The sequence below is a fragment of the Caretta caretta genome, chromosome 7 (genome assembly GCF_965140235.1).
Source record: "Caretta caretta isolate rCarCar2 chromosome 7, rCarCar1.hap1, whole genome shotgun sequence".
NCBI classification, from domain to species: Eukaryota; Metazoa; Chordata; order Testudines; family Cheloniidae; genus Caretta; species Caretta caretta.
In genome coordinates, this window is record NC_134212.1 from 114,816,133 (window position 1) to 114,828,933 (window position 12,801).

General features: G+C 45.6%; 1 protein-coding gene across 5 annotated transcripts in view; it reads right to left on the reverse strand.

Moving 5' to 3' along the window:
- Positions 1–12,801, reverse strand: part of HABP2 (hyaluronan binding protein 2) — a 58,729-nt gene that overhangs the window by 24,116 nt on the left and 21,812 nt on the right. For 2 of the 5 annotated variants that reach the window (XM_048858502.2, XM_048858501.2), the window contains exons 3-8: positions 6,136–6,255; positions 3,981–4,088; positions 3,129–3,245; positions 2,702–2,821; positions 1,175–1,346; positions 520–611 (exon numbers count right to left, since the gene is read on the reverse strand). In XM_048858502.2, coding sequence (XP_048714459.2) covers positions 520–611; positions 1,175–1,346; positions 2,702–2,821; positions 3,129–3,245; positions 3,981–4,088; positions 6,136–6,255 — 729 coding nt within the window. Of the gene's footprint in view, positions 1–519; positions 612–1,174; positions 1,347–2,701; positions 2,822–3,128; positions 3,246–3,980; positions 4,089–5,789; positions 5,892–6,135; positions 6,256–12,801 lie in introns of all 5 variants that reach the window. The other 3 variants (XM_075131069.1, XM_048858503.2, XM_075131070.1) reach the window with 2 other exon arrangements.

Here is a 12,801-nt window from a genome sequence, read left to right on the forward strand (position 1 = left end):
GGGTAGAGTGGGAGTTTAATATACAAGCGCACACTTGAAGGACAGTCCTGTCTCAACTGCTCTCCCGAGATAAGGTCAAGCAACCAGTTGGGAGAGGTGAGGGGAATGCGGGGAGAGGGGTTATAAGAAACACTAAAAGCCAAAGAAATGCCTGACCCTGACCAAAGCACAACCTCACTCCTTACTCCTCCCACGGGATACAAAAGAGGTGGTTCTGAAGCCCCCAGACCCCCCAAAACAGAACATGACATAAATTATAAGGGTTGGGATCAAGGGTGTGCACTACAGGTATAATTATGCCTGCTAAGAAACGGGAAGGGGACATGGGAAAGGCTCTGTGGTGTACAGAGCTATTTATATGCTTGCTTGATTTCCCCAATAAACATTGCATTGCTTGCACTTTGGACTTCTGGTCTTCTGTTTTCTGTCTGTGGGACGAGAACCTGGGGAAGGGCAAAGAGAAAGCCCTTAACACCTCTGAGACTCATTGAGCAGGTTCAGTGTTATTCTCCACTCTACCTGTTACTGAGCAGGGCGAAACATCACAGTCCCATTTCACCTTGTTATCTGTTTTGATGAAGCACCAGGGTTTTACATCACCATCTGGATTCCTGAAGGGAACAGATTCCAACATCCACCAATCAGAGTGAGGAAATCTCCAGGAGAACAGGTTAACCGTTGGACTGAAGGGTGCATAACAGAGCAGCTAAATGCTCCAAATAAAGATCCAAGCTTCCCTAGAAGCTATTTTCATTTTTAACAAGGGATACACCTGAGGAGATGGGTGGCATAGGTGACTCTCTTCCACTTTTCCACCCTCCTGATCCTGGGAGTAGCTAGGGGCTGGGTCAGTGCAAATTAGAGTGGTCTCTTCTAGGACAGGAGCATCAGAGCTCTTTAGAGGAGTGCCCCAGAATGTCCACTATTTCAGATGCTGAAGAAGAGTCTGTGTACGTCACCATCTGAAGTTGGTCCAATAAAAGATTTTACCTCACCCACCTTGTCACTCTCATTATGACAAAGGCAGGTTGCGTAGAGCAGGCGATGGCAGCTTTACATCCCCTGGAGATTTCCCTTTACTTCCCTATGGATCCATATGAGCTGCTCCCACTGGAATTATTCTGCACATTTTTTGTGAGAGGAGACCTCTGCATATGTAGCTTCAGTAGATTACCTGCAGAAGTTATGGTCACCGATGCCATAATATTTGGCATCCTCCATAAATGCATTGTAACTCTCGTCCAAGAGCAGGTTAGAATTCCAATGAAGGCATGTCTCCCCAGACCTTGTTTGACTCACTTTCCCTCTGTATTCATGGCCATCCTGTTCATAACAGTCCTCTGGTCCTACAAGAAGACAATGCTGGTATGAAAAGGTCCTGCCTGTCACTCATTTCCTACACAGCAGATGTGTCACCCACCAAGGACGACGTGGGTTAATGTCATGCCTGTTGCAAGATCCAGCGAGCAACTGGACCAAATGTAGTCTTGGATGAGGGAGGTGGGAATAACTGAACCTTAATCCATATTCTCAACCATATCTATACTGTGACACCAAGTTACAATGGAAAAAAGTTTCAGGACCCCCGACTCCAACCTAGCTATAAGGAAAAGGAAAATGACTGCAAATCCCTGAAACCTATTTGCCACTCCCAGGTTGAGACCTCATGCTCTAAACAGCTCAGCAAAGTAGCGTTGGAGAACTTCCATTATTAAAAAGTCAGCAATTGGTCAGAATCTGTTCCTGTAGCAACCTGCCACTTGAGCTGTGTATAGCAGAGGGTGCCGGTATGATGGATAGACCTGATCAGAGAGTTGGTATCATGCTAGAAGGATAGACACACCGGCAAGAGGAAAGAGCGGGTTAAAGGTTAATGAAGGAATTATGGCAATGAGGAGTGCTCATGACAAGGCTGTCTGTTGCGTGGAGCTGATCTGAAGCCTTTAATATACGTATATAGAGAATTTACGATTCCCACCCTCCTACCCTTACAAATGTGTGCCCCTGCACCCTCGTTCAGTCACACTCTTCTAGAAGTGGGTAATGGCTGGAGCACAGTTTTGGAAACATCAGAGCTGGGAACCCTTTTGTGAGATTTGGGGTTCACCCAGGCCAATAAGGGGTTTGGTCACCATCTGCCTTGTAACCCTAAATGTCTTTTGGGGGGCTTTCTGGCTGTTGGGGTCAGAGTTCTGAACCAAAGCTTCACAGCCACAAAACACTCCAGAGTTACAAGGCAGACAGTGACCAAACACCTTTCTGGCCTGGGTGAACCCCAAAATGTGTGGGTACATCCTGAAGAGGGCCCCAAAGAGAGGAAATTGGGAAAGATTTTTTTTAAGAGGAAGGGAGATTGTACAGGAAAGCTCAGAGGGGGAACGATAAAAGCCCTGAGAAACCTTACAAACAACTGGTTGTGCCTGCCGAGCAATGGGGGGAGTTAATGTTGCTAACACTTGAGCGTCCTTTCACTAGTCACTTGGGGGGACAGAGAACCTACGATAGGTGAAAGAAGTCCTCTGAAACCTTCCTGAGCCCAGGATTACCCTGGATATTACCCTTGGGCTCCTGGTCTAGGAGCTGCGCTAGTGAATCTGATTGCAGGCTTGAACCTTGCTTTGGACAAATGCAGCCTAATAATTACCTTCTCCCCACCCTTGGTGGAAAAAAGGCAAATCCCAACATACCTATCCCGGCATACCTATTTCACAGAACCTCCCTCTGAAGGGTTCAGCACACTGGCAGGAGAATTTTGATCTGAGTCTCCGCTGTAGACAGACGCCTCCATTTTTACATGGGTTTGGTTTGCAAGCTGCAGATACTGTCAACATTTAAAGCATAAAACAGCACTATTATTCTGCTAGAAGCTGGTCGGCGGTAACTGACTCCCCTAAGGGACTTACTCCCCTAGCTGGGAGATGCAGCAGACTCATCCTTGGTGGGTCTGGCAGAGAGCGGATGCGTAACACATACTATTCAATAGGAAACATAGGCTTTCCCCAGCACTATCCTGCCAGATTGACTCTCCCTGAATAGACCACCTCTCTGGGGTGAGCAGATAGTGCAGGCTCCATGCCCACTTACTGAACACACAAACACGTAGGATTTTTTTCTGCTGTTATTCTCACCTTTGTTGCAGTATGGTGGCTTATAAGGATGTCTACAAGCGCACTGAGAATAAGGTGGAGTTAGCATTATAACGCAGTCTCCTTTACGACAGCTATTCCTTTCACACACGTTTTTCACTGTGGTGGAGCCAGATAAAACAGAAAAGCAAGATAAGATTAATTGCTTGCATTTTAGACGTGCATTCACTGAACAGGTGCTGAGTCCCATAGATGCCAGGCTAGATGTACTTTCAATTGAATCTCTTGCACCATTTTTGGCTATAGCTTTGGGTGCTGCTGCCTGTTAAGCACCTAAAGTCAAAACTAGAGTTGTGCAGAAATGGAATTTTCCTTCCTGTGAAAAATGTCAAGACTATGGTTTCTTTTTCCATTCTGAATCGGAACAACAACAAAAAATCTTGATATTTTTCATGGGAAGAAAAGGGTACCAAAAATCCATTTCAGGAGAACTGAAATGGAATTTTGTGGCTTACCAGCTGCCTGCCTGGGAGCCTGAGGAGCTGCCCAGCTACCTGGGCTCCCCAGCAACTTGCCAGGTGGGCAGCCAAGAAGCCCTGCCAAGAAGTCACGAGGGTGGGTGAGCTACCAAGAAGCCAGGCAGCCTGCCTACCTATCTGCCTGGTTTTCTCTGAAAGTTTTGATGGAATCGACACATTCCTTGAGAACATTTCAACAATGAATTGTCGACCAGGTCTAGTTAAAACCTGACACACATTTACCAGTTCCTTTGGATTATTTCACAACCTGATGCTTTTTGAGAAGTGAATCAAAGGCAATGTATTTTTCTAGAGCTTTTTGGCTAGAGGTTTTTCCTCCCTTTAATAATAATGAAATTATGAAAGCAGCACCTACCTTTCTCACACCTAGTTCCGGCATACGGCATAGGGCAGAGGCAGGTGTAGTGATTTCCATTTCTTTTGCATTCACCATTATTCTTGCAAGGCTTGGGGGAACATGGATCTACCAGGAGAGCATGGAGACTTTTTATTTACACCCTCCAGTATCGACTTTTTGCCAGGCTCTTAGCTTGACGTTGCCATAAGAGTCTCAACAAATCTCATGTGTTTAGACAATAGACAGTTTCTGGATCATGTTCTTCTGATTTGGTTTCAGGTGGAACCCCAGGTCAGATCGCCCCCCAAAATGTGACCCTGCTCTAAAGTTGACAGGTTCCCCTTCCAGAGCAATCTGATGCTGTCTTCCTAAGCACAGAAGCACACCTAACAACAGTTAGCCAGTCAGCGCTGAACCAGGTTCTGCACTGCTTACTCAGGCAAAACTTCCATTGTAATCAATGGGGGTTTCACCTGAATAAGGCCTGTGGGACCAGATGCATTAGGAACCAGAGATGACCCCAAGCTACTGAGTCTGGCTCCAGGTATAGAGGACTTCACTAAAGCGTGGAAGTGTTTGGGCCCATCTCTCCTTGGAGCAATGTAGTTGTTAGATTCCCCTGAAGATGTCATATATCATTATTAAGGCTCCATGTTTGTCACAGAGGTCACGGACTCTGTGACTTTCTGTGACCTCTGTGACTTCTGCAATGGCTGGCCTGGGGGCCGCCTAAGCAGCTCGGGCAGCCGAGGGCCAGGTGCACTGGACGCTGCTGGGGCAGTCTCGGCCCCGCCCACACCCAGACGCAGGAGTTTGGGTGTGGGGGGGACTCACGGCTGGGGATTGGGATGCGGGGCGGTGCTTACCTGGGGTGGGGGTTCCCAAAAGGATGACAGGAACTCCCCTCCCTCAGCTCCTAGCTCTACATGCTGCCTCTGCCTGCAGGCACCGCCCCTGCAGCTCCCATTGGCCACGGTTCCTAGCCAATGGAAACTGCAGAACCGGGGCTTAGAGCAAAACGGAGGCAACATGTGGAGTGTGGAGCATGGAGCTAGTAGCTGGGGTTGCTGCTTCCAGGAGCCTTCCCCAGTCCCCCCCCCCCAGCACCCGTGACGCCCCCCCCCCCCAGGCTGTGACGCCCCCCCCCAGGCCGCACCTCCCCCGGCATCTACAACTCCCTGGGCTGCAACCCTCCCCCCCAATACCTGCACCCCCCAGCCGCGACTTCCCCCCCCTGAGCACCTGCGGCGCCCCCCAGGCCACACCCCTCCAGCACCTGTGGCGCCCCCAGGGCTGCCCCCCCCCAAGTTTTAGTCAGGGGTATATAGTACAAGTCATGGACAGGTCACGGGCTGTGAATTTTTGTTTACTGCCCGCGATCTGTCCAGGCCTTTTATTAAAAATACCTATGACTAAAACGTAGCCGTAATCATTATTATTTACTGTTTACTCAGAGGGACCCCATTGAGCTAGGCCCTGCATAAACTTATTCTCACCAAAATGACTGTGCGCCACAGAAAATAAAGGGTTAGATAGAAAGGAGTGCCAACCTCTGTGCAGTGCATCTGGGGGTCGGAGGGGTGAAGGAGGAGTTGCTATCTTTCTCCCCTCTGACCCTGGGGATATCTGGGAGCTCTTTAGCTTTCTGGTGTAGGCCTCAGTTCTACTTTAAACGACACCTGGTTGGCTATAGGTCCCCAGGGGCTATCTACCCGCGGAAGTGGTGCCAAGCAGCTGGCTCAAGGTACTTTCTCGCTATACTGAAGTATAGAAAATAACATGTGACTCAGAAAAAACATTTGCTCTACATTTGGTCACAGAACATACATTCCAGGAAAGCAGCAATTACATCTCACGCTGTCTGTAGACAAATAAGCCGGGGCTTTTTGTAGTAGCAATCAGAAATGTTCTGCATGATCAGAATCCGTTCTGCGAAAGCAGGAGATAAAACACGGGCTCCTTACAAGAGGAATACAAAGGAGAACATTGCAGGCAAACCCTCCTAACTAATTCCTTTGATTCAGACATTCTGAGAGGCCGCTGGCAGATAAGGTAAGATGGGGAGTGAGACAATGAGATTTGCCACACTTAGAACTGGAATGGTGGGTTTTCCACCCCTGACACCTCCCAACATACTTTAAAAATGTTGCATTGCTAACACCTATTTTAATACCATTGTAGCCAAAGTATTCGTAGAACCAGTCGGGATATGTGAGGTATTCTTTGTCTGTGGCGGCGGTGTTCTCTTCTGGTGCAACATACTCATCGCTGTATTCATAGTAATCAGTCCTGTCTAAAGGAGCGTGGAAGGAAAGAGGAGAAAATAATATTAAAGGAAAGATAGTGTTGTAAAATATCCCTTCTCCAGGGTTGCCACTCTGCTGCACACTGGGGCCATTTGGGATGTCATGACAGCAGTTCGCATCACATACAGTTCTTCCTGATCCTATAAAAGTACAAGTATTCTTTGTTAGCTTTGTAAGGCCCGTAACACATAAATGAGCTGGTCTGAGGCTATCCAATAGACGGAAGTGGTGCTCCTGCGTGCACGAGAGAGCGCACACACACAAACAGTAACATGTTCATCGCAACGTTCTGGCTACCTTTCCTTCACTGCTTCACTTGAGAGGGCTGGAGTGAATCAGAAATCTGGATCAGGCAACAGTGCTCAGTCTTGCAGCTCCCCTAAGCGGCTAGAATTGGAAGCAGCTTCATGCCATGGTGCCCTTGAGGGGACTTTGTCCAGGATATTGTGAATCCATCCATTCACAGCATTGAAAATTTCCAGTGCCCCAATATAATTTGGATGATCCCACTGTTCTGTGGTTGTTTCGCATTTCATTGCACTATTTTATACCCTCAGGGTGGGATTCTTAGGTGCCCATCTCCCATTGAAGTCAATGGATTTAGATGTCTAAATATCTTTGTGAATCACACCCGCAGTGCCTGTAGACAGTCAGCATCTCAGGTCCTATTATTCATTTGCTTCCCCGCCCCCCTTGTGACATATGACAATATCCTGGACAAACCTCATTGAAATAAGTTTAATATCTCTGTGGCCCATTGTATTAAAAATGCAGTTATTTACGTGATATTATAAGATGGCTATGAGCTTATCAGAGCAGGGACTGTCTCTTACTATTTGTAGACAAAGCACCTATTACAATAGGGCCCTGATCCCAATTAGGGCTTTTAAACACTACTGGAAGACAAATAATAATTGTTCCAATCTTAGAGGGCAGTAAGAAAGAAGAACAATGAGGAGTCCTTGTGGCACCTTAGAGACTAACAAATTTATTTGGGCATAAGTTTTCGTGGGCTAGAACCCACTTCATCGGATGCATGAAGTGAAAATACAGGAGCAGGTATAAATACATGAACGAATGGGGGTTGCTTTACCAAGTGTGAGGTCAGTCTAACAAGATAAATCAATTAACATTAGGATACCAAGGGAGGAAAAATAACTTTTGATAAGCAATAAGAGAGTGGCCCATTACAGACAGTTGACAAGAAGGTGTGAGTAATAGTAGGGAGAAATTAGTATTGGGGAAGTTAAGTTTAGGTTTTGTAATGACCCAACCACTCCCAGTCTCTATTCAGGCCTAATCTGATGGTATCCAGTTTGCAAATTAATTCCAGTTCTGCAGCTTCACGTTGGAGTCTGTTTTTGAAGTTTTTTTGCTGAAGAATTGCCACTTTTAGGTCTGTTATTGAGTGACCAGAGAGACTGAAGTGTTCTCCCACTGGTTTTTGAATGTTATAATTCCTGATGTCAGATTTGTGTCCATTTATTCTTTTGCATAGAGACTGCCTGGTTTGGCCAATGTACATGGCAGAGGCGCATTGCTGGCACATGATGGCATATATCACATTGGTAAATGTGCAGGTGAACGAGCCCTTGATGTTGTGGCTGATGTGGTTAAGTCTTATGATGATGTCCCTTGAATAGATATGTGGACAGAGTTGGCCCTGGGGTTTGTAGCAGGGTTTGGTTCCTGGGTTGGTGTTTTTGTTGTGTGGTGTGTAGTTGCTGGTGAGTATTTGCTTCGGGTTGGGGGGCTGTCTATAAGCGAGGACTGGCCTGTCTCCTAAGGTCTGACACATTACGCAGGTAGCAGCCTGGAGTGCACCTAAACACTGCCGGAACCAGCAGCGCTTCCAGCTTATGTTTTGCAGATGGAGAACCGATCAGCTTGGGCCATCCCATCTCTCCAGCAGGTGTCACTGCAGCCAGTTGGAGCCACTCTGATGAGTTTCAAAGGCAAAGTATGCTAATGAGCAGACTAAAATGCATATAGGTAAACTTTAAAAAAGCTCTCCCCTAGGGCTGGGCCGATGACCCTGCAGATCATGCTGTACCTTGAACTGATTATCGACTGCATTATCTTAGTTTCTTCTCCTCATTCATTTGCTTGTAGCCTTTACCTTTACTCCTTCTTTGCTTCCGAAAAAATCCACTTTTGTACAATGGGTGTTTTATATTTCATATTAAAATAGAAACATCTCCCCCCCCTTTCTTTTTCTATGCACCAATCTTGGTTTCTTGGGGGGTGGGAGTGGGGGTGGGGGGGAAGATTCACCTCATTTATCATTATGTCAAATCCAGACTCCTTTTTCCTGGCTCATTATTTCTCAGGAGCTGAGTCTCCATGTTATGAAAGTGCTGAAGGAGAGCACACCTGGTTGAGGAACATAAGGATCTGGCTGGAAGCTAAAGCCATTGCCTTCAGCAAGCAAATAAAGTTTAAAGTGATGAAGTTAAAAAAGGAAAACAAAAAGAACGTCTGCCCAGAGTTCAGCCTTCAAGCTGACATTGTGCAGGAGGGAAGATATTGCAGGAGTTAGATTCTTCCCTGCCCTTACCCCCAGCCTCCGTCCCCCTTTTATTATTAAATATCTTTTGGGAAAGGTGACTTTGCTTCAATAGGCATCTTTAAGTAATTGCTGCAAAGGTCTGAGTAGCCAGATCCTAGCACATACTTTATATAAAAGAAATGTATAAAAGGTCTACGCAGGGTTAATAAATGCGTAATAGATGCAATGTCCTTCTGTCATCTCTTGTCTTATACATCTTGGACTGCAACAAACTGGGTCTGGGACCATCTTTTTGTTCTGTGTTTATACAGCACCAAGCACAATAGAGGCCTGTGACATACCCAGGGTATAATCCACAATGATGAGTAGCTGAGTCACCCCTGCCCGTAACCTTGAGCGCCTTACAATGCCTTGGCACAAGACGTTCCCACTTAGGCTGCTTACAAGTAGCCTTCCAGGATGCAAGCCACAGCCTGAGTGCCTGCGTGCAACTGTAGCCTGCCAGCCACACTTGAGTTACACTCTGGCTCTCACCAGCCTGGGCTATATTGCAGGGTGACCACAACACACTCCCAATCCTGTATTTCCCCCCACAAATATATGGCCTATACTGCCCTCTATTGGACAATACAAACGTATATAAAATCTGTCATTTTATTAATAGAACTCCCACACGCGCATCTTGTTACCCCAAACGGAGTTTCCCAAATCCTTCAATTCAAACACTGAATTAGACAAAACAATAAAAGACGTGTATTAACTACAAGGAGATGAATTTTAAGTGAATACACATAATGAGGCATAAAAGTCAGAAACGGTTACAAGAAAAATAAAGACAAAACAAAACTAGTGCCTAACTTAACACACTATGTTAAATTCAAAGCAAAGTTTTTCTCACCACATGCTCTCAACAGTCTTGTTGGCCAAATTTGTTAGCTCAGGACCCCTTCGTTTGTTTAATGGCTGCTTCCTTTGTTCTTTCTCATGCAGTGAATCAATGGACAGAAAGAGAGGGAGGCAAAGGGGTGTCTGCCCCTTCTTTTGATAGTCCCCCTTTTGAGAAGCATTTCCAATGGGGAAACAAGGTGACAAGCACTCGGTGTGGAAGGGAACTCCATGCCATTTCTTTGCTAAAATTTCTTTTTGCCCCATCCCCTTTCCTGCCAAAGAATGGCCATTTAGCAAGTAATGGCCTGACAGCAGTGTTTACATCTGGGTCAGATGTCAGCTTGCCCTTTGTCTCCAAAGAACTGGACACCCTAGACTTCTCTGGAAAACATACTTTTAGTCGTGATCTCAGCTTATGTTTACCGTAGACAATAAAGGGGAAGGGATGCAGATCAGAATAAGTAAAGAACAAGTCAGATCTTCTGACCCAAGGGTTCTCAACTTTTTTTTTCTGAGGCCCTCCTAACATGTTATAAAAACTCCACGGCCCACCTGTGTCACAATTGTTTTTCTGCATATAAAAGCCAGGGTCAGCATTAGCACATAACAAGCAGGGCACTTGGCCAGGGCCCCCCACCACAGGGAGCCCCACAAAACTAAATTACTCGGCTTCAGTCCCAGGTGGCGGGGCTTTAGCTTTCTGCTCTGGCCCCCAGTGAGTCTAATATCAGCCTTGCTTGGTGGACCCAGGGGGCTTCAGACACCTAACTAAGAACTGTTGTTTGAATGAATTGAAATCAGCAGGGCCTGATGCTATTCACCCAAGATGCTGGAGGAATTAGCTGAAGAAATTGCAGAGCCACTGGCAATAATATTTGCAAACTCATGGATAACAGGAGAAGTCCCAGAAGACCGAAGAAAGTTTAACATAGTGCCCATCCTTAAAAAGGTCGGGGGAGGGGGGGAGGAGGAGCCAGGGAACTATAGACCAGTCAGCCTTGTTATATTTATAAGAAGCACACAGGATCTTTATAGGGAAGAAGGCAGCACCCCGCATTTATTGAGAATACAACAGTTAGCATATGCTTTTCAATCTCTCTCGCTCTCTGTCACACACACACACACCACGCACACAGTCCTGCTAGTTGATGTTTATAGTTACCAGTCCAGAGTCTGGATCAATCTAGTGGCCAGCCAGATTGATCACAGAGGGGAGCAGGGCTTTGTCGGTTGTGATCCAATGCTCCTGGAGTGTGGCAAGATGAACCCAAAGTCCCATGGCAAAGCACCCTGTTCTTATAGTCCTTTTTCTCTATTGAAGTCTATAGATTTTGCTGTGTCAGTTTCTGACTGGTTACTTCTTGATTGGTGTTAACATTCCAGAACACCTCTGAGAGGGTTATCCTATCCTGGTTTTGAGTTAATCAATTGTCTTTAGGGATGCCAGCCTTCACCTCAGGGTTGTCAATTTGCCCTTTCTCAATCATGGATACGCATTGATGGTTCTTTGGCATCAACAAATCCTGATAAGTGTCTTCGCTCCTCCTTTCTTGACCATCTGGTTAACAATAGACTTCACACCTTATTTTTTCCTGATGCGTGCATTCCTCATTCACACAAGCAGTCTTTTACAGAGACCAAACAATCTTTTACAAGACTTTGAGAATACAAACAGTAGTATTTTATATCGAGGAAAAAGGCATTGCAAATTAAACCTTGCTAAGTTTTACAACCAATAACCAAGACAATTTACATTGAGACCCAGGCCTTCAATGTTCCTCTAATCTACTTAACATATACACAATACAGAATCCTGTCTCTTACTAACTAAACCTTAAAACAAAGAACTAAAGAGGTCCCAATTTGTAATGCATATGGGAAAACAGAATCTCATAGTCCCAGAGGGTCATTCCTTTCTGCTATTCAAATGGGGTGGCTAGCAGGATGAAATCAAATTATACATTAATTCTTCTAATGCAATTCTGAAATCCTGCCCCTACAGCCTGACTTCAATTATTACATCCGGGAAGCTATTAGAGCAATGTATAAAACATTCAATCTGCGAATACATGGAGGATGAAGGGGTGATCACTAGCAGCCAGCATAGATTTCCCAAGAGCAAATCATGCCAAGCCAGCTTAATTTCCTTCTTTGACAGGGTAACTGGTTTGGTGGATAGGGGAAATGTGGTGGGCATAATATACCTTGATTTCAGCAAGGCTTTTGACACAGTCCCCCCTGACATTATGATAAGTAAACTGGAGAAATGCGGGCTTAGCGGCACTACCATTAGGTGGATACATAAGGGGTTAAACTACCACAAACAAAGAGTAACTGTGTAAGGTGTTACACTTAGGGAAGAAAAACCAAATTCATAAATACAGAATGGGGGATAACTGGCTTGGCAGCAGCGTGCTGAGAAGGATCTGGGAGTTGTGGTGGATCACAGCCTCAACATGAGTCAGCAATGTGATACAGTTGCAAAAAAAGAAAATGCAATTTTAGGTTGCATTAACACAGGCATAGCATGCAAGTCACGGGAGGTGATAGTGCTGCTCTACTTGGCATTGGTTAGGCCTCAGCTGGAGTAATGTCTCCAATTTTGATCAACAATGTATAGAAAGGTGACTGACAAAGATGATCAAAAGGATGGAATGCAAGCCATATGAGCAAAGGCTGAAGGAACTGGGTATGTTTAGTTTGGAAAAGAGGAGATTAAGGGGGGACATGATAGCGGTCTTCAGATACTTGAAAGATTGTCACAAAAAGATGGAGAAAAGTTGTCTCTTGCCACAGAAGGCAGGACAAGAGGCAATGGGTTCAAAATACAGCATAGCAGATTTAGATTCAATCTCAGGAAAAACTTCCTAACTGTAAGAACAGTAGGACAATGGAACAGACTGCCTAGGAAGGTTGTGGAAGCTCCTTCACTGGACATTTTCAAAAGGAGGCTGGCAAGCCATCTGTCTTGGATGGTTTAGACACAACAAATCCTGAATCTTGGCAGAGGAGGGTAGACTAGATAACCCTTGCAGTTCCTTCTAACCCTATGATTCTACAGTTTCACATATAATGCTGCTACTTGCATTTTGCCGTGATATTACTGATCACCAAATTGTGAGTTTTTAAATGATAT